The sequence below is a fragment of the Ammospiza caudacuta genome, chromosome 6 (assembly GCF_027887145.1).
Source record: "Ammospiza caudacuta isolate bAmmCau1 chromosome 6, bAmmCau1.pri, whole genome shotgun sequence".
Lineage (NCBI taxonomy): Eukaryota > Metazoa > Chordata > Aves > Passeriformes > Passerellidae > Ammospiza > Ammospiza caudacuta.
The window spans coordinates 8,467,454-8,493,025 of NC_080598.1; the positions used below are offsets into that span (position 1 = coordinate 8,467,454).

Here is a 25,572-nt window from a genome sequence, read left to right on the forward strand (position 1 = left end):
GGATGGATGAATAGAGTTTTTTTCCAGGGCACACACGAACTGCATGCAACAAATAGACATTGATGTCTACCCCTCATCAGCTAACCAACATTACCAGCTTGTAAAAACACAACAATTATTAGCTGATTTAGAAATATCCTCATGGTAATTTCATTTCACTTATTATGCCTAATGGATAGCTAGATATTTGCATGAAGTGTGTGTGGCTTTTTGCCTGAATTGTTAATCAAGTGATTAAGTGGTAAGTGAAAGTAGTGCATCCAGATGACATTAATGCTGTTCCACTCCTGGATGCCTCCTGAACCAGTCACAGCAAATTATCTGTTTTAAACCTTCCTTAAGCTGCTCATCTGCAAATCAAAGCAGGGTTGGTATAGGCAATCTATCATGTTAAGTCACCTTTCCTTCCACAGCCTTTTTATACTGGTCTGCCTACAACAGTTGTTTTGTTTTGTAGCAGTGGATATGACGATGCCCGCTGCTTCTCACCACAGACACAGAGGACGAGCAGGCAGAAGAGCTTTGCAAAATGTTATCCAGACTGAAATGTCTGTAGTAAACTTGAAATTTAACTTGCAGGAAACTATTTAGTGAGACTTTATTGCTTCATAAGTTCTTTTGTGTGCCCAGATGTGGGGCCTCCAACACAAGAGAGATGAACTTGATGGAGCATGTCCTGAGGAGGCCACCAAGGCGCTCAGAGGGCTGGAGCACCTCTCCCATGAATACAGGTTGAGAAAGTTGGGGTTGTTCAGCCTGGAGAATGCTTCAGGGAGACCTAGCAGCCCGCCAGTACCTAAAGGGGGGTTACAGGACACCTCAGAGGGACTTCTTGCGAGGGCAGGTAGTGACAGAAGAAGGGGAAATGGCCTTAAGCTGAAGAAGTGTAGGTTTAGACAAGATATTAGGAAGAAACTCTTTATTGGGAGGGTGGTGAGACACTGCAACAAGCTCTCCAGAGAAACTCTGGACACTCCATCCATGGAAGTGTTCAAGGCAAGGTTAAACGAGGCTTTAAACAATCAAGTCTAATTGAAGGCATCCCCGTCCATAGCAGCGTGTTGGAAACTAGATTATCCTTAACCCTTCCAACCCTGACTATGATTCTATTTTCCTACGGACGTACAAACATCTGCTGGCAGCTGTGACCCTGCTATCCTTCAGCTGCCCTTCACTGTGGGGCAGCTGAGGCTGAACTGAGCGGTGTGAGCACTGTGCCCACACCTACCTTCACCCTTCGGCACCCATGGTACCTGGGTCACTCACCCACCCTGGGTCCCTCGCCCACCCAGCCCCGCTGTGCCCGGCCCCTGTGCGCGGCCGGAGGATGGAGCGGGGGGCGAGGCGCTGCCCCGGCTCCCTTGGGCCCCCCGAACGCCGATTCCCCCCAGCCGGGAGCGGAGCGGCTCCCGCACCGCCCGGGGCCACCGGGAGCCGTGCGAGGCGAGCGGGCCCTCCCCGGCGGGAGGGAGGGCGGGAGGAGGGAGGGAAGGAGCGGGAGAGCCGGGAGAGCGGAGCAGGAGCTGCCTCAAATGCTTGAAATAATTCCGCTTCCGTTCAGAGCCGGGAACAGCCTCCCACGGCAGCGGGGCTTCGGAGCCGTGCCGCTGCTCCGTCCCGCAGCGCCGGCGGCGGCTGGCCCAGCATGGCAACCTCCCCGCAGAAATCCCCTTCTTCCCCCAAGTCCCCCACCCCGAAATCTCCCCCCTCCAGAAAGAAGGATGACTCCTTCCTGGGCAAGCTCGGCGGCACGCTGGCCAGGAGGAAAAAAGCCAAGGAAGGTAAAAATTAACAGGTTCGCATATTTCCTGGGAGTTACCTTACCGTGTGGGGGGGAGGGAGGGAGGAGACAGGGGGAGAGGAAAAGGCTCTGGGGAGCGGGAGGAAGGGGCTGGCGGGGAAGGACGTGCGGGGTGGGGTGGGCAGGCAGGCGAGCGACGAGGGAGGAGCCGCCCCGGCCCGCCGGCACCATTCCCGGGGCCTTCTGTGGGGGGCCGCTCCCGGAGTGTGTGTGCAGCGTTTGTGTGCGGGATCTGGGTGCGGCGCCGCTCCCGGGGTCTGTGTGTGGGATCTGGGTGCGGGGCCGCTCCCGCAGTGTGTGTGCAGCGTTTGTGTGCGGGATCTGTGTGCGGGGCCGCTCCCGGGGTCTGTGTGCTGGATCTGTGTGCGGGGCCGCTCCCGGGGTCTGTGTGCTGGATCTGTGTATGGGGCCGCTCCCGCGGTCCGCCTGCGGGCCCGGCCGGGGAAGGACGGATGGAAGGAGCGCTGCCCACAGCGGCCCGGGCGCCCGGCGGGCCCCGCAGGCCTGGGAGCGCACGGGGATTTTTTCCCTCAGCGGGATTTGCCTCCGCTGCTGGGGTGCGGCCACCCCAAAACCCGGTGCCGTGGGCCCCCAAACCTGGCGTGAGTCACCCAGCGGTGCGGTGCGGTCAGCACACAGCGCTCTGTGCAATGCACGCCTCTGACACGAGTTCCAGAGCAGCGATCGTTCCTCCGCGGCTCGGAGCGCAGTTATCCTCGTGCTGAGCAAAATACTTCTACTTTATAGAAGAAGAACCTTTATAGAAGGCCGAGCATGTACAACGGACTGGTTCTTTGTCCGTACATGCGAGTTAGTACCCGCCCCCCGCTGAATTTTCCTGTGTGAAATCCCATGACAGCGAGAGAATGGAAATTTACCCTCGCTCACCCATCGTTTTCACAGCTGAACTTAATTTAAATGTGATACAAATAGAGCTAACGCAACAGTCGCTTCAGTGAGTTTTTCAAGCAGAATTCATTGCTTGTGAGTGTGAGGAAGGGTGTGAGGCTCAGCAGCCCCTTGCTCCCCATGCACACACAGCGCTGGAGCCAGGCACGCAGCGTTTCAGAGCAGCACCAGTGCTGGGGATCAGGGTGACACCACTTGGGAGGGTTCAGCTCCTCATTCTGTAGCTGTCACGTCATCTTTCTGTGATGTACGGCCTTGCTTTTCAATTAGATCCATGTTGCACAACTGTGCTCACATTATTTGGCTTTTTCTGGTCATTGCAGATGGACCAGATGTTGATGAAATAGTAAAGAATGACAGCTCCAATAATTACCTACTTTTCAAAATTTGTGTATTTGTGACTTATTAGCAACGTTGAACTAGCAACAATCTTCCTTGATGAGTCCATGCTGTAGATGTGTTTAGAGGTCTTTAAGTAAGCCTATGTGGCGGTTTGGGTATGTCCATTACATTGTCATTAGTACTGTTTTTACTATTAAATGCATTTTTCCTTAGTGGCAGAAGTCACAAATCTCCAGCAAACTGTTAGAGGCAGCAGTTACTTTTATCCATATCTTGTAATCTTACAAGAATATTTATTCTGTGAAATCATATTTCTTCTCATTAATGTATTACATTTATTGATTAAAACCTGCACCTGCCATTTCTTTATCATCTGTCCTTTTGAAATTTTGAAACTGCATTGTCCTTGTCTTTTGTGTTTCCCAATTTTCCAAGGTTTGTCTAAAAATAACTGGTTTAGAGAGCTGGGGGTTTTTTATTAACTTTGTCATGACTGTTATTTGCTGATGGACAAAAATGTATTGTGTTAAATTCACTGTTAAATTTTTACTTGAGTGTGTATTTGTGACCTTTATCTGGTGGAAGCATATATAGGAGTGAAATTGATAGTATGCTATCTTATCTTTCTTTTTATTGATTTATGGGTTTTAACACATTCAGGTGGCTTGAGCCTTACTGTGAAGCCTGTCCACTTTCTTACTTCTTGATATTTTTCTCTACTAAAAATACATACAAGTTTGCAAACAATTAATGAGCATTGTGCCTTGCTGGCTGTGGCCCACATAGGTTCCATCTTAAGTTGTGCTGGGTTTTTTTGTGGTGCTCCAGGTGTTTTTGAAGCCTAGGTAGGAATTTCAGAGGTCAGTTTGCTTGTTCATCTAGGATCTGAGCTTTGGTGGTTTTTCCCTGCTTTGACCAACCTGTGGCAGGTTTCCCATGGAGGTGGGTCTCGGTCATAGAAGTGCATGTGGTTTTTCAGCTGCTTACACACAGGTTGTATAGGAAAATGGTCAGTATAAGTCAGTATAAATGAGGGACATCTGAAAAATTTCCATGTCTTTCAGTTGGTGTAAATTCTGCTGTTACATAGAGGAGAGAAGCAAACTGATTTACTCCAGTGTTTCACCTCAAGGGCTAAGAACTGGTGGTTTTTAATAATGCAAAATATATTTTATCTCTTGTAGGGGCTATGCTGGTTACATTTTAGTACCATCTCTGCTATATATGTGGGTAACTGTTGTAGGTGATACATTATTACATGTCTGTGAGTTTTGTATTTTTGTCATCAAGAGGTGTTTTGATTGTTGTCAAAACTACACTTTTGTATATTGCAACAACAGAGCCAGTGCCAAAGTACTTCACCAAATGAAAATCCTTTAGGATCTGAAGTGACTTTATGATGAAGAGTAATGTAGATTATTTATGAAGAGAGTAAAGTTTATGTAGTTCTAGGTGTAGCAGAAATCGTTTATAATACAACATAAAATGCAATTTCAGTATTGATGGTAATTTATATGCATACATATATATATAAAATATATAGCAAACTTTTGCTTATGTATTTCAAAGTTCTTGGCAGTGGTAAGAGGTCCACCAGTGGAAGAGGTGAGGGTAGTTTAGACAAGTGAAATGAACAAGTTACTGACCAAAACAAAGAGAATAACCTGAGATACTTGAGATATCACACAGGATGTAAGCAGGGATCAGTCATAGCATAAGACATATGTTAATATGGAAAATACATTGCCATTACATATTAGAGAGTATTTGGTAAAATCTGGAATTTGGAGCTCAGATTTGTTGATGTTGTCTGTCACGTAGAGCCATAGTCTGGTTTTCATTTACAGCATCTCATCACCAGTGGTGTAATTCCAGGATCAGAGCATTGTGCTTTGCTCTTCCCTGTGAGAGCATCTGCAGCTGCATCTCTAAATGGAGCATGCATTCTGTTAAGGTAGCTAAATTACAAATTATTAACTATGTTTGGAATTAATTAAATTAGCTTTTTAGGCAGTGAGAGAATTGTGAACAAAGACTAAAATACTTGACAGCCTGTCTGCAAACTGAACTGTGGTGTGCAAAAGTTGTTTGTGGTTTTTAATAAGGTTCCCTCCCCTTTATTGCTGAAAGGCATTTAAAGATTGGCCACCCCATATATGCTAGTGAAGGATCCCAGTCCTTATCTGCCAGGGGTTCACATACATGGTGGAGCTCATCATATGAGCAAAAAAGGCCCACAAATTCGATTTTCTGTAAGCTTGTTACAGTATTTTGTACTGTGTACTAAACATGCCTTTAAACACATGTAAGAGAACAAAATGGCCTTTTTAAAAAACATTTGGGGGCGGGGGGGATAGTGGAGATTGTGTTATCTAATGAATTTTTCATGGTGGATTTAGTAAGGTCATGTGTGATTGTCCTCCTTGAATTTTCCTGGCCTGGCTATTATAAACACAGAAAATTTTCTCCCCCTAATAGCTTACCTTAGTGGAGAATGTAAAGAATGGGCCCTGACATGCTGATAAACCTGTGACACATTTGGGTACAGAGAGTGAAGTTCAGAATTGCTTAAATTGCAGAGGAGCAGATGGGGAACAGACAGCTTGAAGACGTGAATTTGGTGGAGAGCAATTGTACAGGCTCAGTCAGTTTGCCAATAGATGTGACATCAATTTCGGTAATTTGACTGCTCTTCTGCCTAGTTTATTTGGGGCTGATGGGCAGGAGAAAGAATGAATTTTCTGCTGTCCTCCACTTGTGATATTTCTTCTTTTTGTGTTTGTCTTGTTTTGATTTAATTTTGGTATGTGGCAGTGTGCCTCTCTATGTGCCTCAGGGAAGAGTATGTTAACAGTGTAAAATATTGTAAATTCTGATGGGTTTTGATAATAACCTTAACTTTCTTAATCTTTACTTCATGTATTTTATGGTATAATATGAAATCAGAAAAATCTCAGAATGCATAGAGTAAATGTAGGCTGATGAAAGCTTTTCAGGTGTTTTACATAGAATGATTGTCTTTCTGCAATCCATGAGTAAAATGCTTTGCTGTGGGGCTCACTGACAGAAAGATCATGCCTTGGTCTTGCTCTGGGCTTTTTCCAGTGAAATAGGAACTTATTTTTTGATGTAGAAGAAGTGTTCTGGTAGATTTTAATTGACTCATTTTCTTTGGACCTGTTTCTGCAACTTACTGCACAGCAATTGTAAATGACTAGTTTTTGTGTCAGTAGATGTTTGTGCTTGTCTGTTTCTTGTGTGAGAGATTTTCGGCTGGCTGAAACACTCAGCAGGCTTTTCTTTTCCTCTGCTCTTCCCTGATGCTGCATTTAAAATCAGGAGCTGGAAGAAATGATCTGTGTCCTACCGTTGTATTTGCTGATGTATCTCATGAATGATGGAAATGAGCTCCTGGGTGCTAATTTCATACTGGTGTTCAGAGGATGGCATGCGGTGTCTCCTGGGGAAAGGAGATGTGGGAAAGGCTTTACTGTCACTCTCACCAACGCTGCTCCCATTCTGCCTTTCACTGCACGTACCAGTGCATCGCCCCGGGCCTTGCAGTGCCATCAGAGTGCCTGAGCTGCTGGTTTTGCTGTCTCACATGACCGTGGCTCTCCACCAGCCCCACTGCACAGCACCTGCAATGTGCTCAGAATCCTTTCCCTGCATTCTGTGCTGCACGTTTCCGTGTCCCTGGTGATGCTGGGCAAAACCTGCTAGCATCACCGTTGAAGGAATTACTGCCTTGGAGCAAGTTCTCTTAAGGACATAAAATACTTCTGTTCTGTGGAAGGAACTTGGACAAACAGAAAAGTAGAGGGGAGGTCCACTTGCTTTGTTTGTTGTCACTTCACTGCTTCAGGCCTTCTGAGCACACGTGCAGTAGGACAGAAACTCCTCAGGAGGACAGCACCAGGCTGCTGGTGGTGTGCTTTGTAGCCAGATTGTCAGGGCATTGTCTGGGGAGGCCTGTGCTGTGCTGTGCTGGTGGAAGGGATTGCTCAGTGGGAAGGAAGAGAATTGCCTCTGAAAGCTGAACACCCTCCTGTTGCTTGGGCTGGGATGGCAATGGCCCTGCAGGTGCAGCTCTATTGTATTGGCAGGGAGGAATGTTGGATCTGACTCCATGTTCTCAGAATGCTAATTTATTATTTTATGGTACTATATTGTATTAAAGAATACTATACGAAACTATACTAAAGAATACTATACGAAACTATACTAAAGAATACAGAAAGGATACTTACAGAAGGCTAAAAAGATATTAATGAAAACTCCTGACTCTCTCCAGAGTCCTGACACAGTTTGGCATTCATTGGCCAAAGAGTGAAAACAACTCACATGAATCCAATGAAACAATCACCTGTGGGTTAACAATCTCCAAACACATTCCACATGAGCACAACACAGGAGAAGCAAATGAGATAATTATTGTTTCCCTTTTTCTCTGAGGCTTCTTAGCTTCCCAGGAGAAAACTCCTGGGCAAAGGGATTTTTCAGAGAATGTGAATGCCAGAGCTCCCAGGGATAAATGTGGATGGCATCTCTGCGCCACTTGGGGCTGTTCAGCATCTGTCCAGCTGGGCTCTGCCCAGGTGGAGCTTTCTTTGTCTCCCCCTTTTTAATAGCCTCTGGCTCCAGGTGGTTCAGAGAAAGACATGAAATATTGTGAATGCGTTTCTGAATCTCAAAAATAAAATATGATCCTGAAATTATTCTTGTTTAATTGTTTGTTTTAAAATGTCTTGTTAATCATTGTTTCAAAGTTCATGCAGGGCCCAGTCTGGCTATGCTAGTCTGTGTGTTTCGTGTGCAGCTCAAATCTGCAGGAATATGTGAGTCCCAGGTGCCAGCTTTTCTGGTAAATGAGAGTATATCCAGAGCTGGGCTATCATGGTACAGCTGAGTGTGTGCATGATTATTTTATTATTTTCTGAAAATTACTGCTGTGAGGTGTTTTGGATGCCAGAAGTGTTTTTTAAAAGGAATGGGGGGTGGGGGCTAAAAGCAAGTGTGTGTGGATCTTATATGTCTCCAGTGGTCCATGTGTGAATCACGTAGGCCATCAGAGACATCTTGTGTTCAGAAATCATAAAATACCTGTTGTGACATGTTGTTAGCATTATGAAGCTGTTATGAAGCTTCTGCTGGCTTGCCCTTTCCTGTTAGTATTGGAAAGAAGGCATTTCTGCCAGGCATTTCTACCCTGGGCTTTGACCTCCTGTTCTGACCCAAACCAGAATTCTGCTGTTCTCTGACTACCTGCATGAGGGCAGTAGAGCCACTGAACTCTGTCTTTGCATTTGACTTGCAAAAGCCTAAATTATGTGGGCAAGTCAGCTGCTGCAGAAGTATGCCTTTTATTTCCTGACTTTTTCCTATTTCAGTAATTCTTTCATCGTCTGAGCTGAGGTTTCAGCTAAAAATAAACATGCATTGAACAATTGGTTGAAGAGCCTCCAGTGCTTTCAGATTACAGGATGGAGCCATGGAAAAGAAAAAAAAAAAAAAACCAAAACCAAGCAAAACAAAGAAACAAAAAACCCACAAAAAACCAACAAAACAACAACAACCCCCCCAAAAAACAAACAAACAAAAAAAACCCCCAAAAACCCCCACCAAAACCAGCTAGGCACCAGCTCAGATTGATGCACTTTTGTTTCAGTGCTAATTTTTCCTTTACACATCCATATTTAAAACATGCATTCCCTTAGGTCATCCTCGTAAAAACATATATCTGGTTTGCAGAGTGAAAGTGGATATAATTGAGTAATGCTGTAGAATAAATATGAGGTGCTCAACTGAGGATAAAGTTTTCACCCTCAGTGAAGTGAGTGAGCTGTCAAGAGAATCTGGAGTTTCAGGGCTCTGATATTTCCCATAGCATTTAAAGGAATCTGCCCTGAAGGTAAGAGAAGACCTAGAGGCCAAATTGGATTTACATCTTCTGAAACCCCTCACTTTAAAGGCAGCTTCCTGTAAGTACAGGTCTGTGCTTCTAGAAGTCTCCCTTGGACAGAATCTCTGGGATGTATCCTAATTTTTATTTTCTTTCTTTAATGCCCTTCCCAACCATTAAATGATGCCCTCCCTGCAGAACTGTTCAGTGCTGGCCTCTCTGCCTTTCTCACGGAGATTAAGATAAGGACAGTCCAGTTTGTTTGTTGTGTCACTGTATCTGAGATCAAGTGCTTCCTAATAACTTAATCCAGAGTTCTGCAGTCTTTTTCAGCAAAATGCTGGTGTTGCTGTGGGTGAAATCAGCAGTTGCTGGGCTGGGGCTGAAGGTGTAGCTTGCTCTCTGTGTGTTCTGTCTGCCTTCTCCAGCTCGTAGGAGTTCCTGTGCTGCTCTGTAGTTGGAGCACTGAGCAGCAAAGCCTTGCTCTCTGCATGCATCCTCATGCATTTTCTGCTTGGTGTGCTAATACTTACTAATAGATAATGTTATTTGGCTTGAATACCTTTGTCCCTGTTGGAATTGGGTGTGTATGTCTGTGTTGAGTGCACCAGTGAGTTAATTCACTTTAGTGACCAAACTGAAATACAAACAAAAGATGTCTTGGACCACAAGCAAAATCAGATCAATAGCCTTTTGTGAATCCTTAGTCTACTCTGCAACTACCCCTTGAAAAGCTGTGCTGAGGCCAGGGAAAACCAAGGGCCAGAAAAAACCTAGGGATGTGACTGGTCAAGAGTGAGTTGTGCTGGCAGAGCTGTATTAGGAAGATTAGCCACCATCTGTTCACCCAAATCCTGCACCTGCCTCTAGACTGTACCACTGTTCAGCAAGCAGTCATCTTTCTCAAAATATTAAAGAACTGCAGGGTGAAATAACAAAGCTCTACAGTCTCCCAAATACTCTTTTTTCCTTTCAATTTTGTAGTAGTCCATGGGAAATAATTGCATGTGGTGCTATGAAATGTTCTGATCATATATGTGGATTTAACACAAAAGGTCCTGACTTGGCAATACTGCTTTCCTTTTAATCTTAGCACTTCCCTTCCTGACTTCTTATTGATCTTTGTGTCAAGCAGCACACAGTGTACCATGGTTGACAATATGTTACTTTTTCTTAGATAATTACTTTTGTGAAAGAAAAAACCTGGAATATGAATTTCTGTGGGTCATTCTTGGTAGTTGCAGTTATGGTTAAGTCCCTCTGGCTTCTCTGCTCCTGCTTAGCACAGAGCTGCTGCTGTTCTTGGCCCTTCCAGTGGAGTGGTAGAGCAGTCTGTGGCATTGATCCAGTGATGAGTGATATTAGCTTTTATTCATAGGGAAACCCATGAAATCCCACTTGGGAAAAGGGACTTTAGGAAGAGAGAGGTGCAACAATTGTCAGTGAGCACTGTTCCCCATCTGGTGCAGAGAGAAGCAGCTCCAGCCCAGTAGTGATTTCCCAGACATAAAAATACAATCTCACACTGCAAAAGCTTTGAAAGAATAAAAAATTCCAAACGTAGCCTGAGCATTGCCATTTCCTGAATATTCCTTTAACATAAGGTTGGTAATTTTTTCAATGAAATACGTGTTCAGAAGCAGAAAAAGTCTGCCACATCAATGTAAATTTCCTTGGGAGTTACCAGCTCTTTTCCACTAGCCGTGTTTCTTTTGTCATCTTCGTACGGTGCTTTCCCATGTTCACATCTACTACAAATACCTAAAACTCCACGTTACCAGCCATGGTAACAGACAGCGTGCAGGTAATGATTGCTGGGTTCTTCTCTGGTAGAATTAAGCACTCCAGCTTCTCCCTTAGTGCAGAGGGAAAATGGAAGTTGCCTCTGATGACGGGGCCATTTCTGGGCTTTCTGGGTTCTGAGAGGTGCATGTTAATGTGTCAGGGGTGTTAGTTGGTCACAGGGCTATGGCTGAGCACCTCCTGGCCCAGGGACAGGCAGGTGTCCCCCCAGCAAACACATGGGCAGGGTGCAGGCAGCCTGCAGAGCACGTGTGCTGCAGGGCCGGGAGTTAAGGTCAGAATCTCCCAGACAAGAATGCCTAAATTGCTGTGCCCTACTTACCCAACTGTGAGCTGGATTAATGAAAGGGAGAGTTTAGACAGGGTACATTTAGAGTTTAGACTTTGGGTACATTTAGTGGGAGAAGAGATGTTTTCTTTTGTATCTGTCCAGGTGGTCCTTTTGAAGCAAGCCAAAATAAGCTTCCTCACCTGGGTAACGGCCTGAATAGGTTGGCAGGGTGTGAATCCATTTTCAACACATGTAAAGAAAAGTGTAACAGTTTGCCAGTGCACAGCCTTTCATTTATTTTTTTCTTAGCAGGTTTTTCTTTGGCCACTGAGTTAGGCTGAGGCCTAATTTTTTTATTTTTTTTAACCATAGGCAGTTCTAAAGTAGCAAACTATTAATAGTGAAATATTGGTTTAGAAGAACACTAATGCACAGGGGATTCTAGAGCAAACGAGGCAATGCTGTCAATGGTTCAGATTGTTCTTAATTACAATAATGGTATTATAGGAGCTGCAGTTGCTGTTGGGCACAAAAGAAGATAATGATAATGTCAGAGTGCTCAGAGTAAATGCAGTATAATGTATTGCAGAGCTGAATTCAAAAGATGATATGCCTAACTTGTCGTCAGGATGCATGAAGAAGAAGAATGGTAAAAGGTCAGAACACTTTTCATTCTAACTGTGTAGTTCAGGGGTTTGGATTTTGTGGTTTGTTTGTGGGTTTTTGTGGCTTATGCTTTCAGGTTTAAGAAGAAATGTCAGGTCTCATGTGTTTAAATGATAAGTATTCATTTTATTAGAAGGTGTGATCACATCTGTCCTACCCACTTGGAATAACGAACATCACTCTTGCTTTGAGAAGGAAAGGAGATATCTATTGGCTCAGTACCCTCATATCCTCAACACATTTGATATTGATCCTTTCAGAATAACAGGAATATGGCAGATTTGGGCCCAAGTCATAATTTGCCCCAGTAGCTTCTGGAAGTTTGTCCACACCTATTTGATTCATGTGATCCCTATTTTATAATGAGACCAAAAAAATGAACTCTGACTTTAGACATGTTTGAAAGCTGCATTAGAATTTTATGGCTAGCGGCCAAATCTGAATTGCAGCACTTTTAAACATTCTTATGCTGTGCACTCAAATTCATTACTGCAGAGAAAGATACTTTGCTGTTTGACTGCAAAGTAAAACTGGCAGCAGAGCAGCTCGTGGTCTCGCGTTCTTGTCGCTGCTTTGTTATAATTCTCAATCATATGTAAGGACACGGAATAAACTGGAAAATAGTGGTGGTATTCCTCATTATCCCACGAGTGTTCAAGTGACTTAGTGTCCTGTATTACTCGTAAATCCTTACTGCAGTGGTGGGTTGAGTTGGAAACAAAATAATCAGCATCCAGTTGATCTGCAGCTTTATTATCCTGTTCACTTTTAACTGACTTGAAATAGTTACCCGCAAATAAATCATCCTTAACCGACTTGTCGCGGTGACTCCCAAATGAAACGGTTTATGTAGAACCCGAGTAAACGTTTTTAGGAGCTGTTGTGTGATGCAGAGGGAGCCAGCACGCACCGCCAGTTTTGTCTCAGCAGCCCGCAGGGTGCAGGTGCTCTGCAGGGCACAAGGTGGCTCCAGCTGACGGGGAAAGCCGGTGTGAGCAGCCCGAGTGCCAGGAACGAGTCCGGAGGAATCGGCTGCTGCTGTGTCGCAATGGAGCTCGGCAGATCCTGAGTGCACGCCTGCTGTTCTGAAAACGAGCTGAATCCTAATGGCCTGTAGCAGAAAGCCCTGTCTGGCCTTAGAGTCAAACCAGTACGTTCAGACTGCGTTTGGGCTCTTGTATTTCGTTTTTGAGGGACTTCCCCCTTGTGGGTTTTATCAGACATTCTCCTGTTGCCTGAGTAAAAGATAATTCTGTGCAGAACAGCATTCCCGGGGTAAGCTATCAAAATAAACAGAGTTGGTGTACACAGAGAGAACACAAATGTAAAGTAAGCAGGACAGAAGATAAGACAGAGAATGAAAGCTTAATGAGAAGGGGGTTGGGGTTTTTGGTCTGGATTGTTTGGGCTTTCTGGAAACAGGTCATTATAATTTAATGGATAGATGAGAGAAGAGAATAAGTTGATAAGAAAACCCCATATTATAAACAGATAGTCAGAAATGCTGTTGTTGGTCTTGCACCCTCTAAAATAGCAGTTTTGTTTTCAGAGTCTCCTAGAAGTAAATTGCTTGTCCTTTGCTATTCCCAACATAATATTAGCTGGTAACAGTCTGGCGTTACAGAGAACATCTCGTCTGACTGAAACACCTGAGAATTTTAAGGTGAGATCATAAAAGGAGAAATGTTTGTTCTCCCTGCACCATCTGCTTGGGCAACTGAGACAGAAAAGGTGAATTGATTTTCTCATGTGATCTTCTGCAGGCAAAGAAGTGGAAGGAAGCAGTGGTCTCCTCATTTCTGTGGTTAGTCTTGCTCCATTAGGCAGCTTTGTGCCATTCATGGTTTTGGTTGGTTTTTTAACTCTCTGATGTGTGTCCTGATACAGTTTAGATTTTAATACGAAACTGAACTTTTAACTGGTTGGGGCTCATTGGTTGGTCGATTGGTTTTTATATGTGAACTAGGTAGAAGTTTCCTGGAGTTTGAATTTTTAATATGCTTTACATACAGTAGCAGCAGGAATTATATTAAATAGATATATGAAGAAATAACATTTCTTTATGTGATCGTTGACTCTATCCCAAAGAAGGAAGGCTTGGTTAAGAGGTTTAAGATCTTTGACATAATAACAGTCACGTGTTAAAAAATTTATAAATCTAACTTCACTGTATTATTTATTTTAAAAGTCTTGAAGTATATAGTGTAGTGTATATATTTCTTATATATACTATATATAAGTATATATAGTGAAGTGTATGTATTTCTTCTCTAACGTCTAATGTTAAATACAGTGAAATAGATTAGGCACCAGACCTACATAGAGTTAATATTAAAACAGTGCAAAGCATGATTTTGACTTTGTAAATTCTTTGTATTTTCATTTTTACGAATTAATTTTATCAAAAGTCAGCTGTGGGCATGATTCTAATTACTAGCTTCCCATATTAGAAGTAATCCCTTTGTTCTTCATTCAGACAAGACGCCCATTAAGGTCAAGGAAAGTTTTGACTGAATAAGGAATACAGCAACTGGCTGTACTTTTAGTACATGTAGGGCCAGACTGTGGGTCAGGGCCAGCTTTAAGTGTGCAGCTCCAGTGATTCCACATCTTGTGCATAATAGGCAGATCCTTCACACTGTTATGATGGTACTTTATTAACATGTCAAATACAGAAGAAAAAAACCTGACAGTGTTATGGCTGCTCAGAATCTTATTAGCACATCTTGGTGTTTGGTGTTTCTGAACTGAATTATGCAAATATGTCTTCAAAAACATTTTTCCCCGTTTTCATGAAAGAGCAAAGGAAATAAAAGTAATCAAAAATTGGTATTAAATACTCAAATAGTTCAGGCAATTAATAAATCTGCCGTTGCAAAATAGAAGGTCTGTGGGCTGGAGCTGGCTCTTAACTTAATGTTAACTTACATTTAATTAGCCAGACCAGATGGAAGCTGGCTAAGCTTCGCATGAAGGCTTGTGGGAGAAAGACATAATCTTCCATTTTGTCAAAGGAACTAATACCACAGATTAAAGGTCGGTGTTCTTTTCAGAATTTAAAGAGTGGATGCACTGTGGCTGACAGCAAGAAACAGCAAGGGCACTAACAAATTAGCTTAACCCCTGGATGACTGGCGTGCCAGCTCTGCTTCATTCACTTCCCCAGTTCAAACCGTCAGTCTCCAGCTCCAGTAATAAATCCCAGGGAGATAAGGATGTCTGTAAGTTTTATTCTTTTGTCAGGGAAGTAGAATTGTATGTAGTCACTTATGGCTGGAGGGATGAGGTTGTGGGAAATGTTTTCTTACTCAGTGGAGTAAAACTTCACGCTGTTCAGATGCTAAGCACTTGGGATCAGTCTGACAAACCACTTAATTCCCCTCCTGACAATGAGCCTGCAAGCAGACAAGTCAAAGATGCAAGTCAAGAAAGCATTGATGGCTCCAAGAGGTGCATACATGGATCGTGTCAGAGTAGGCAGAGCTGAAGGACTAAATAGGCACATTCTCTGCTAAGGCTTGGAAATGGAGTGCAAAGAGGGAATGGAGCTATCAGCCTTAAGGAAAGCTGCAAGAAATTGCACATTTTTAAAAGTGGGGAAATGGGAGTCTATTAAAAAAAACAGACAGGAAGAGGGAAAGGAAAGGAAAAAGGAAAGGAAAGGAAATGTCAGGAAATGTCAGGAAAGGAAAGGAAATGTCAGGACAGGAAATGTCAGGAAAGGGGAAAGGAAAGGGGAAAGGAAAGGAAAGGAAAGGAAAGGAAAGGAAAGGAAAGGAAAGGAAAGGAAAGGAAAGGAAAGGAAAGGAAAGGAAAGGAAAGGAAAGGAAAGGAAAGGAAAGGAAAGGAAAGGAAAAAGGGAAAGGAAGCTTATGCTAATTATCTGAACTTTTAATCAGTCTTTGGGGCTACTTCCCAGGGGCTTCAGCAAGGTAGGAGAGAGTTCTTTCTGAGGTGGAGGATAACAACACATATACCAAGAAATAATACAAACTTAGAGTTGCTATGAAACATCACATAATTGTGCAGAAAAGAAGGTACCCTCAGCAGTAAGTAATAACTGCTACAACTTTGATCTGCCATCTTTGTGTATCTTATTTACAGTGGAAATGCCTGTGCACAGTCTAGCTTGGGAAAGGAAGCTGGGAAATAAGCACCTGCTGTTGGAGTCAGGTTTATGACTGTGTTCATGTACAGCAGCATGGAAATACCTGTTGGACTTCTCTCAGCTGGAATGCAGGCACCTGTAGAGCTTTATTATCTCGCTCATTTTTAACTGGTAGGTGTCTTTTGAACACACAAATAACATAGCAGGTCTAGGTGCTTAAGTTCCACAGCCATAACCACTTCAGTTCCCACAATATGTAAAATCACCTGGTAGTCACAATGTATTTTTAAACACTTATAAACAAGCCTTTCAAAACATTCTAGAGCTTGCTTCTACATTTTGGTCAACTTTTTTGCTACTAGACCACCTTGCCTAGATGGTTGCATGGGGACACTGCCACGATGGCCACTACCCATTTGATGGTTGTATCACTGAAGTGAAACCCTTGGGTGAGATGGGCTCAGCTCTTGTAAAGAGTGGAGCAGTTTGCACATCGCATTTATTAAATTGTGCTTGCTGACAGTCCCAGGAGAGAGGGCTAAGGCCCTGAATGAACATGAAAACTGTGCAACCTATTTATGATTGCCTTGTGTAGATGGAGATTTGGTGTGCTGGGGTGAGAAAATCTGTGCTGCTGTTTGCTGTAGCTTTTTTAGAATGTGGATAAACTCAAGATTCCAGTGCCACACACCTCTGCAAGGTGCACAGAGTAAAAAAAAAATTAATTTTAATGTGGAAAGCTCTTCTACTGTGTCAGCTAAACTGGAGATTTGGAATCCCACTGAGTGCTTTGAAAAGAGTATGCACATGTATTTATGTTGATGCTTTCATCTCTTTTCTCATTTTTAAATAATTGCATCCTGGGGATGGAAGAATTATTTTACTAGTCCCTGCTTACTAGACCACATTTATATACAGTTACCCACTGGTGGCAATGGAGCTACCACAGGTATTTTCCATTCTGAGTTACTGACATATTTCAGATATCACTTGGAGACAAAATATTTGAAGGGAATGCTAAATTTTAAAACCATTGTAGCTGCAAATGATGGAATTAGCATTTAGTTAGCAAGTAGCTCATTTCAGCTGTTATAAAAGCAGAGAAATGTAAGGGTAGGTAGTGCACTTTTGGGAGAGGTGTAGGTAGTATGAAAATATTGTTTTTGCTTTCCTTGTCAGGTAAAACTTAACAGTGCACATCTAAGCTGTGAGAAATGCCCATACAGTACAACCCAGTAGGATTTGTCCCAGCAAGTACATTTGAAGAGAACCTTTCTAAGCAAAGTCATTCATCTGCCTCTGATAAGTGTGTCAGACACCTTCAGGTGGGGATCACACTCAGTATTGCAAGGGCACAAGTACAAATTCTACTTTGATTAAACTGCAAAAATGCTGCAGAAATCAGTAGAGTTTGGGAGCTGCCCTTTTCAGGGAAGTACTGTACAGTATGAAACTTGCCAAAAACTAATGGATTGTTTGCAGGAAATTGGAAGTTAAAGTGCATGAGTCAGTCTACTTCAAGGCTGAACAGTTTCCACTGAACTTAAATAATGAATGCCAAAACCTAGAGACAGTACAAGCAGCTGCAGCGGTTTTCTTCAGTTGTTTTACCCAGGCACTGTAAGGGATTTTGTGTTTAGCAGAGTCCTTCTTGTCTTCTAGTTCATCAGGCTTTAAAAGTGTTACACACATTGTTGTTACTGACATGGAAACCTTTGCACAAGAAGCTGCAACCCAAGAATTTTTATTTTTGCTTCAAAGCAGTTACTGCAGAGTACAGACTAGAATGTGCAGTTTCAGGGATTTCATCTGCAGGAAACAACTACCTGCTTTTGTGATGACAACCAAAAAAGGAGAGGGTAATATTTTTCCTCAGAAGTGATACATGTTAGCTTCACACTTCTCAAAATACTCAGACCATTTTCTTCTGGTGTGTACAAGGATTTCAATATACCTAATGAGATATATCAAACATTGGGTGAAAGACAGAATCATTCTCAATAATTTTGATTTGTGACAGATCTTATGCCCAGAGCATATCTGTTCAACAGACTACTTTTTACCAGGCTACTAAATGAATCTAGAGAACAGTCCCGAATCAGGAGGAAAAAATATTTTGGTTTTGTTTTCTTCTTTTATCTCTTTTCAACTAGATGAGAACATGACTGAGGTTTTCAAAGGCAGCTGTAGACTTTGATTGTGCTGAGTCAATATAGAAAGGTGTAGAAGAAGCCTAGAAATGTGCCCACCTAGAGGTGCCTCATAAATAATGGCTACAGCTGTGTTCATTTACATGCAGTGACTCCTTTTACCCCTCAGTTTTAATCTGAAGCTCTTTCCTGGCATAATTTACCATGTGAATACTCGCACAAGAGATGATGATCAGGTGGGAGTGAGATTGATCAACAAGTGTGGAACAAGGTGCAATTGCCCCTTTCAAAAGCAGTGGCCATGGCACAGGTTCCTGCATTAGTTTGGGATATTTAATTATTGTGTGCCCTCAGTTTCCAGATGTGTGAAGTGGAGCGGTGACGGGGATTAAATTTGGAAGAACCTTTGAGCTTTCTCAATGAAAAATGTTAAGGGTTATTGAGTGTGAATGTGGTGAAAAGCTTAGCAGACAGGTGTGGATTAAAGAAATGGTTAGAAATCCAGTAATTTAGCTCTAGGTTTAATTGAAGGTTGTAATCCCAGCAATTGGTGCCAGTGTCTTCTAGGATTTAAATGCAGCACAGTGGAGCGTGTAATTTAAGGCTTTACAGAACAGTATTAGTGCTTATATGTTTATCACTCAGCACGTGTTAGCATTATTCCTGTGGAATGCTCTTAATTAAAATCCAGGAGCTGCTTACAGTGCATTTGATGATCAATATCATGAACATTCAGTCAAGTTAGCAGCAAAATTAATTTAAATGTTACTATAAGACACAAAACAACACGACACGGACACGCTGCTGTTCTCAAGGTAGAAAAAACAGTTTATTTTTGACTCCAACATTTATAGATTTCCAAAAGTGGCAGTGGATTGGAGGGTGATAGTGCCACCTCTCCAATGACACTGGACAAACCAACAGCCCATCAAATTTCTCTTCTTCCATAAAAGATTGCAAAACAATAAGTTATTTACAGATAATATGTGAGAAGGTTCATTACAAGAATGTAAACATCAGAAGACTTTAAAAATCTTTAAAAAGCAGGGCAACATAAAGGAATGATTTTTCTCTGAGCTACGATACAATTGGCAGCGCTTTTGTAACCGGGGCTGTCACGATCGCACGGGAGGTTTTGGCTGCAGATTCCTTGCTGATCAAATGACTTCTGTTTTCATTTTTCAAATCCTGATATTAGCTCAAGTAGGAGGAAAGGGTCTTTATGTTGGGGCAGCAGAAAACAGGGTGCTTTTGCAGCAAAATAGGCATTAGGGCAAGCCTGGTTTATACATTGTACTCTAACGTCTCAGGCTTCAAAGCCAGATTTGCTTTGGAAGTTCTCTGAGTTACACACAGAGAATCTCTTGATAAAAAAGTGAAATCTGTTGCTCTGTTTTTGAAGTGAAGGAGCACACACCAAAATAAGTGTTTTGTAACATAGAGTTGCTTCTTTCTGAAATTTTGCATTTTTTTGGGGGCCTGATGCTCGATAGATAGGGTTAATTGTTTCAGTGTGAGTAACCAAAGTTTTAAACATGAATTCTAACTTTTTGACCCCATTAATCATAAAACTGCCTGATCTTGCTTACTGTAACATTGCTTTTTCCTTTCAATTGATGAGTCATGAGCATATATTAAATACAATTTCTTTAAAAATAATTTTTAAAAGTCCTTCTTGCATCTTAAAATGATTTTGTAAGCCAAGAATTCAGCATATGTATGTCAGTACATCTTGCAGTGGGCTTATGATATATTAGCTTCAATGAAAATTAGATCTAAATTAGAGTAGACTTTGAAAAAGGGCTGTGGGCACATGTTTTTGGGAGTGGCTGGAAGAATTTACTGTAGGGGAAGGTTCAGCCCTGTGTGTGCTCTACCTAGAAACCAGATAGGCTGATGTTTCTAGTTAAAGCAAGATGCAGAATTTAAAGCAAGGAACCGCTGAATATGAAAATTAATTTTTATGTTTACACAAAAAGAAAAAAAAATCCAACTATGGTCTAATTCCTTTTCTTTGCTTTCCTTTCCAAAAATATGTTTAGAAATTAAATAAAAAGCATTGAAGTATTTCAGCAACCAGTTGGTTGTGGGGTTTTGGTTTTGTTTTGGATGTTTTTATTGTTTTGTTTTGGTTTGGTTTTTGTAATGCCATTAAAACTTCTTTGGAGGATAACAGCCCCCTTGAGGACCAAAGCCCTGCCCTGTTACAGCCAAGGCTTACAGGGCTTTTTAACCCGCTCTGTGCACAGAGAAATCAGGGAGCTGAGCGAAAACTGAACCGAGACCCACAACAAAATCTAATTCTTTGTGTTGCTCAGCTGAAAACCAAGCGTGATTTGAGGTCTGTGGCCTTTTGTGAGTGTAAGAATATTTAACTCCTGTGTGTCTGTTGTGCTGTAAGCCACGACTGGCTGCCCTTCTGTATTCCAGAGCTGAGGTGAGCCCTGGCAGAGCTGCCCTGGGGAAACTGAGGCACAGAGCCATGGGCTGCCTCTGAGGATGGGGCACAAACAGCTCCAGAGCTTCCTCTGCTCTTTGGACTTTGGGGATCGCGGTGTTCTCCCTGCTGGCTCGCCCTCTTCCAGGTTGTTTTGTTCCTGTGCTGCTTTCACGTTCTTCTCCCTGAGAGCCGCCACTTGTTAATTTATCTACAGATAAGAAATTGTGTGTGCAATTAGCAAAAGCCTTCTTTGGAGGCATTCACCCTTATCCCTCCCCCCTGTTTTCCTCTAATTCCTGGTGACCCTCCTTTGACTTTTATTACCTTTTAAGAAGTGGCAGAATCAGGCCATTAAGTTGAAGTGAGTTATGAAATACTTAACCCTCTTGTCTCCCCTCTGGAACACCAACCCCACACAGACCAGTTACTCGAGGAGGGCTTTTTTTAAATAGGAAAATTTGACGTCCAAGCGTTTGTATGCAGCCTGGATTGCAACATACATAAGGTACAAAAAGGATAAAACCAGAAACTGAGTTTTCTCCCTGTCTGAATCCCTCGTGTCTCCAGGACCTCTAGTTTTACCATTTTATAAATGAATTTTGGATTAAAAAAAAAAAAAAACAAACCCAAAAAACCCCAAAAAACAAAAACCACTGTGGGGTTCCACACTTTATTCAAGGAGTTAAAAGTCTGGAGCTGTGCTTGATGAGCCAGATGGTCTTCAACAGTAACATTGTTCATATTGTTTAGATTATCCTGTTGCAAGTACAGTGCCTCGTTTACCTTTTATGGAAGAAAGTGTGGAAAATTGACCACAGATGTAAGTAACCAAGAATGATGGCTGAGGCAATTCTTACCAGGCCTCCCTCTCTAACACGCCTGATCCTGCAGATAAAAATAAATAGAGAAATGTGAGGCAGCATGAGAAATATCTAGTGTTACCTATTTAAGTGTTTAATTTGAGCTCTGCGAGCTACTAAAATCTTTATTTTCTTAGACTGAGATTTCTTCATATTGAACTGGTTTCAGTCTTTTGGTGTAGGCAGCCTGAGTGTAGATTTTTATCCAGGTACTAAATAGCACGTCATTATATATTTTTTCCCATTCTGGTTGAAAAAAAGGGTGTGGGAAGAAGCCCGTTATGCTGACCTCAAACACAGTTTATGGTCCAAAAATCTTCATGAGAAGATTGGTACCCTTTTTGTGCTATAATGAGAGAGCACAAACTCCCCATTAATATTGATTTGATTGGTATCAGAAGCAAAGGCTGCACCAAATTAATTAGAGGTAGCTCATTGTTGCTCCTGATAATGGGCTGTTGAATTAGTGAAGCATCTTACAAGTCAGTTTCAGATTGAAATAAACTTTTTTAGACAGGTATCTCTTTTGTGCAGTATCTGGAATTGGAAGGCTCAACAGAACAAAGGGAAAATGCTGCAAATGAAAGCAATAAAGCCCAGTTTTATAAAGTCCTTTTGTCTCCTATCACTTTTCTTTCTCTCCCTCATTTCCTTCCTCTTATTAGGAGCTGCTGTCAAAGTGCATTTACTTATGGCAAGTGGTTCCCTTCGGAGCCCCTGGGCTGGTGCTGCTGCATTTGCATGCAGGTGCTCTGTGCTGGGGCACAGGGAGCCGCAATTGTGTGAACCTGGCCAGGCTCTGAGAGTCTCCTCTCTGCTCTTCAGCACGGCTTGCCTGCCTCAGCCTCTTCCACAAGGTGGGAGATTCCTCTGACCTTAAAGGCAACAGCCTCTCTTTCTTGAACTAAGCTTTGATTGATCCACAAAATAATTTTTTTTTTTTTGCCTGTACAGTGGTTTTGAATTTGGTTCTGCCTAGAAGCATAGACTATCAGATTCTCTTCCTAATATTGTTTAAAGCCTTTTCAGAAATTGAAATGTTTTACAGGGAGCAGAGAGGGCTGGAGATTATGGTGAGAAATAGTCAGTCTAGGATGTAATGTAAAATCAGCAGTTAATTCTGGAAACAGATTTCTAAGGCAAAGTTCAAATGATCAGTCTAAGGTGCCAATAAATGGGACGAGAGAGAGTCAATAATAATTTTCATATTTTTAATACCTTCATTCAAAATATGATAAATTAGATTGGCAACATGGGGCACTGTTTTTCATCATTTACCTATCTGGTTCTGCTGCCTGTGGGATCTGGAAAACAAGATTCCTTGGACACAGCAGCTCTGGCTCTCTGCCTGCAGCTGTAGGGCGCAGAAGGGGGAAGCCGTGGGGGGCGAGTGGCGGAGTGGGAGATTGGAAAGGTGATAACAAACACAGGCCTTGGAAGGGGACAGCAGTGCTGAGGTGACCAGCTTGAATCAGGACGGAGGGTGAGGGGAGGGGGATGTGGGTGAGAGTGATGATGTGGGGACTGAGCCTGTGCTGGGAGCCAGCGGCCTCTGAGCACTAATCCTGCTCTGCTCTGGGGCTGCGTGCAAATTCTCTTTCTTTTTTTTTTTCCCTCTATGTGTCTGTTCTCATATTCATGAAATAGTGATAATGGCCATTGTCTGCATCAAAGTGGTATCAGAGGCTTAAAGTGCCATTGTAGTTGTGAAACAGCAGAGATGTGTTGACCTTCCTTTGGTCCCACAGTCGATAAATGCTTACCTCAGTGACAAATTAAGGGTTTGCTTTCTTCTTCCTGAGCTACCACAGCTATGAAAAGGGTTTGGACACCATCCTGTACTACAGCAGACTTGTTAGCTTAATTGCAATCGGGCTGCACAAGTAACAAAGGGCAGGATTCGCCTGACATGCCCTGTAGTACTAATGAAAATGGAAACATTTGAAGAAAAACAGAAGCTTTCAGGTCCTGCCTTAGGATTAACTTGCTCACTGATGTAACATTTTGCAGCCAACTTCTAAAACTGATCCAGATCTGTCAGGTCAGGTTTTGTGCTTGAGCTGATCATTCAGCAGGGAAACTTCACCTGTGTTTTAACTCATTCAGCCTAGAAATTATTTGAAAGATCAACTGAAGTCTGAATGTTACAGAAAATCATTTTATAAAGCAAGGCTTCCCAGGGATGAACATAGATTTCCATCTAAATAAAGCTGCCAGCACATGATTCACAAGACCCCAGAGATTTTACATTTGATAAAGCAGAATTATTGATCTCTGTTAGTACTCTGGAGAGATGAGATGAAAAGGTTTTCATTGTCTGGGCAGGACCAGTCCAAGAGAGCAAAGAGGATAAACACCAGTGTCACACAAACTCCCCAGACTCTGATGAGAGAGACACTTTGCTTTTGCTGTCTTGAAATGTCCTACAGAGGGAAGTGCTGCAGACTAGAGCTGCAAAGAATTTATCTGTGTAGATAGATTTTTACACTGTTATTCAGTGAAGGTGCTCTTTGCTGAATTTCACAGGAAAAGAGTGCTTAACCAGTGGCAGCTCGCTACAATTCAGAGCTGGTCCCTCATGGTGAAGTCACATAGCCATGGCTAGAGCTGCCCTGTGCTTCTCATGGGGCTGAATCACAAGGGAAGCAAATTATCCCTTTCAAGGCAGAGAGACCCTCCTCAAAACCTTGCAAGTGTTGTGTTAAAGGTCAAATATGCCATAGAAAATGCAGGTTTGTGGATCCAAAAGCCCCACTATTAATGCTTAGAGAAACTGGAAAGTCAGCTCTTTTGCTGGATCTCTTCAGAGCTTGAAGAGAACTCGTTGCTCTTGTGTGAAGGGAGGTCTCGTGGAGTGAAGCTGTGCTGCAGAGGGACTGTGAATACAGAGAGTGGTTTCTCAGCAGGACACGAGCCCAAAGCTTCAGAAAGCATCACCTGATTTGTAGAGCAGACTAAAGCCTTCTAATGAAGAGCCCTGTGCAAATACTACATTTTAAGTGGTGTACCCTATTACTCCTCGTTTCTCACAGATATGCCAGGAATTTCCTTTTTAACGAACAATGCCTGTCTTGGTGCAAGCCTGTTTCCATGACTAAAACTATGATGAGAGCATCAGCCTAGTATGGTTCCAGGAATAACCTACACATTCAGCTCTACTCTGCCAAGAACCCTGAGACTGGTTATTGAGATGAATGGTTTTGGTTAATGTGCACCACAAAGTAGGGAAAAAAGATGCCTATATATTTCAGATAGATAATTATCAAGAAATTGTGTATAAAGAATAATAATGTATGGTAGGGGAGCAGAAATATAAGCCTTGAACTTCCTATCCTGAACATATAAATCATTGCAAGTTTTAAAGCACTTGCATGACTCATATGCAGAGGTCATAGACCAAATTTGCTGATGGAGGCAGGATGAAACAAATTTGGCTGCATTTTTATGATATTTTTCCTGCTGCTCTTAGCTTTTTATTTACCCAAAGTAATATAATTTTCCAGAGGAGTGTAACAGATCCAACATATGGAACTGCTATCCAGTTGAGTGCTTAGGTGCAGAACTGAATGGGAACAGTGGTGTGTCAATAAATAGCTTACTGCATGTCAGGCAAAGTAGTCTCTGAGGAACCATCCTGCCAGCTTGGCAGGATTCTGGGAACAGACTCTCCAGTGCAACTGGGCTGGTAATGCAGGCTCTGAATAGGGCCCAGCCTAGAGGAAATCCAGCTCCGGTAACATGAACTCTAAATGGAAGGCAGAGAGAGAGTAACAAGAAAGAGGCACTTGTTAATGTGCAGGTCTATAAATCAAGGGTTTTTTTCCTATTGCTCTGGCACAAACTTTGAGCCAATTTAGTGCATCCCTGCAAGTCAGTACTTTTTCCACTTGAGAAATAATGACATAAAAATGAGTAAATTATTTGGTAAACAATTGTGTTGCCTATTGCTGAGTAATATTTTTGTGCAACAAGAGAAACCTGCAGGAGTTATGATTTAGGTCTGATCTGCTTACTGGGTTTATGCTGCTGAGATTCTGTTGACTTTGAGGTTGATTTGTCTTTTCAGGAGCATTGCTGAGGTTTAGATTTTGATCCAGCATAGCTTAGAAAATGAGAGGAGAACTATTCCTGCATTCAGTTTAAAATGTCAGCACATAGCAAGTCAAGAGGTCTGGCTCCAGGTGAAGGTTTCAGACTTGAATGTGTCTTGATTTAATGGCAGGGAATGAGGCTGGCCTGTTAGGAGAGAGAGGCTGTACTATTGAGTGTTCCAAATGATCCAATTTTGTGTGCATGTATGGTTGTAGTAAAGATTTTGTT

At 42.5% G+C, this 25,572-nt stretch overlaps 1 protein-coding gene across 2 annotated transcripts in view; it reads left to right on the plus strand.

Moving 5' to 3' along the window:
* The first annotated feature begins 1,567 nt into the window (after positions 1–1,567).
* Positions 1,568–25,572, plus strand: part of PARVA (parvin alpha) — a 62,936-nt gene continuing 38,931 nt past the window's right edge. The window contains exon 1 of one of the 2 annotated variants that reach the window (XM_058807993.1): positions 1,568–1,781. In XM_058807993.1, the coding sequence (XP_058663976.1) occupies positions 1,646–1,781 (136 nt within the window). In that variant the 5' untranslated portion in view covers positions 1,568–1,645. Of the gene's footprint in view, positions 1,796–25,572 lie in introns of both variants that reach the window. The other variant, XM_058807994.1, reaches the window with a different exon arrangement.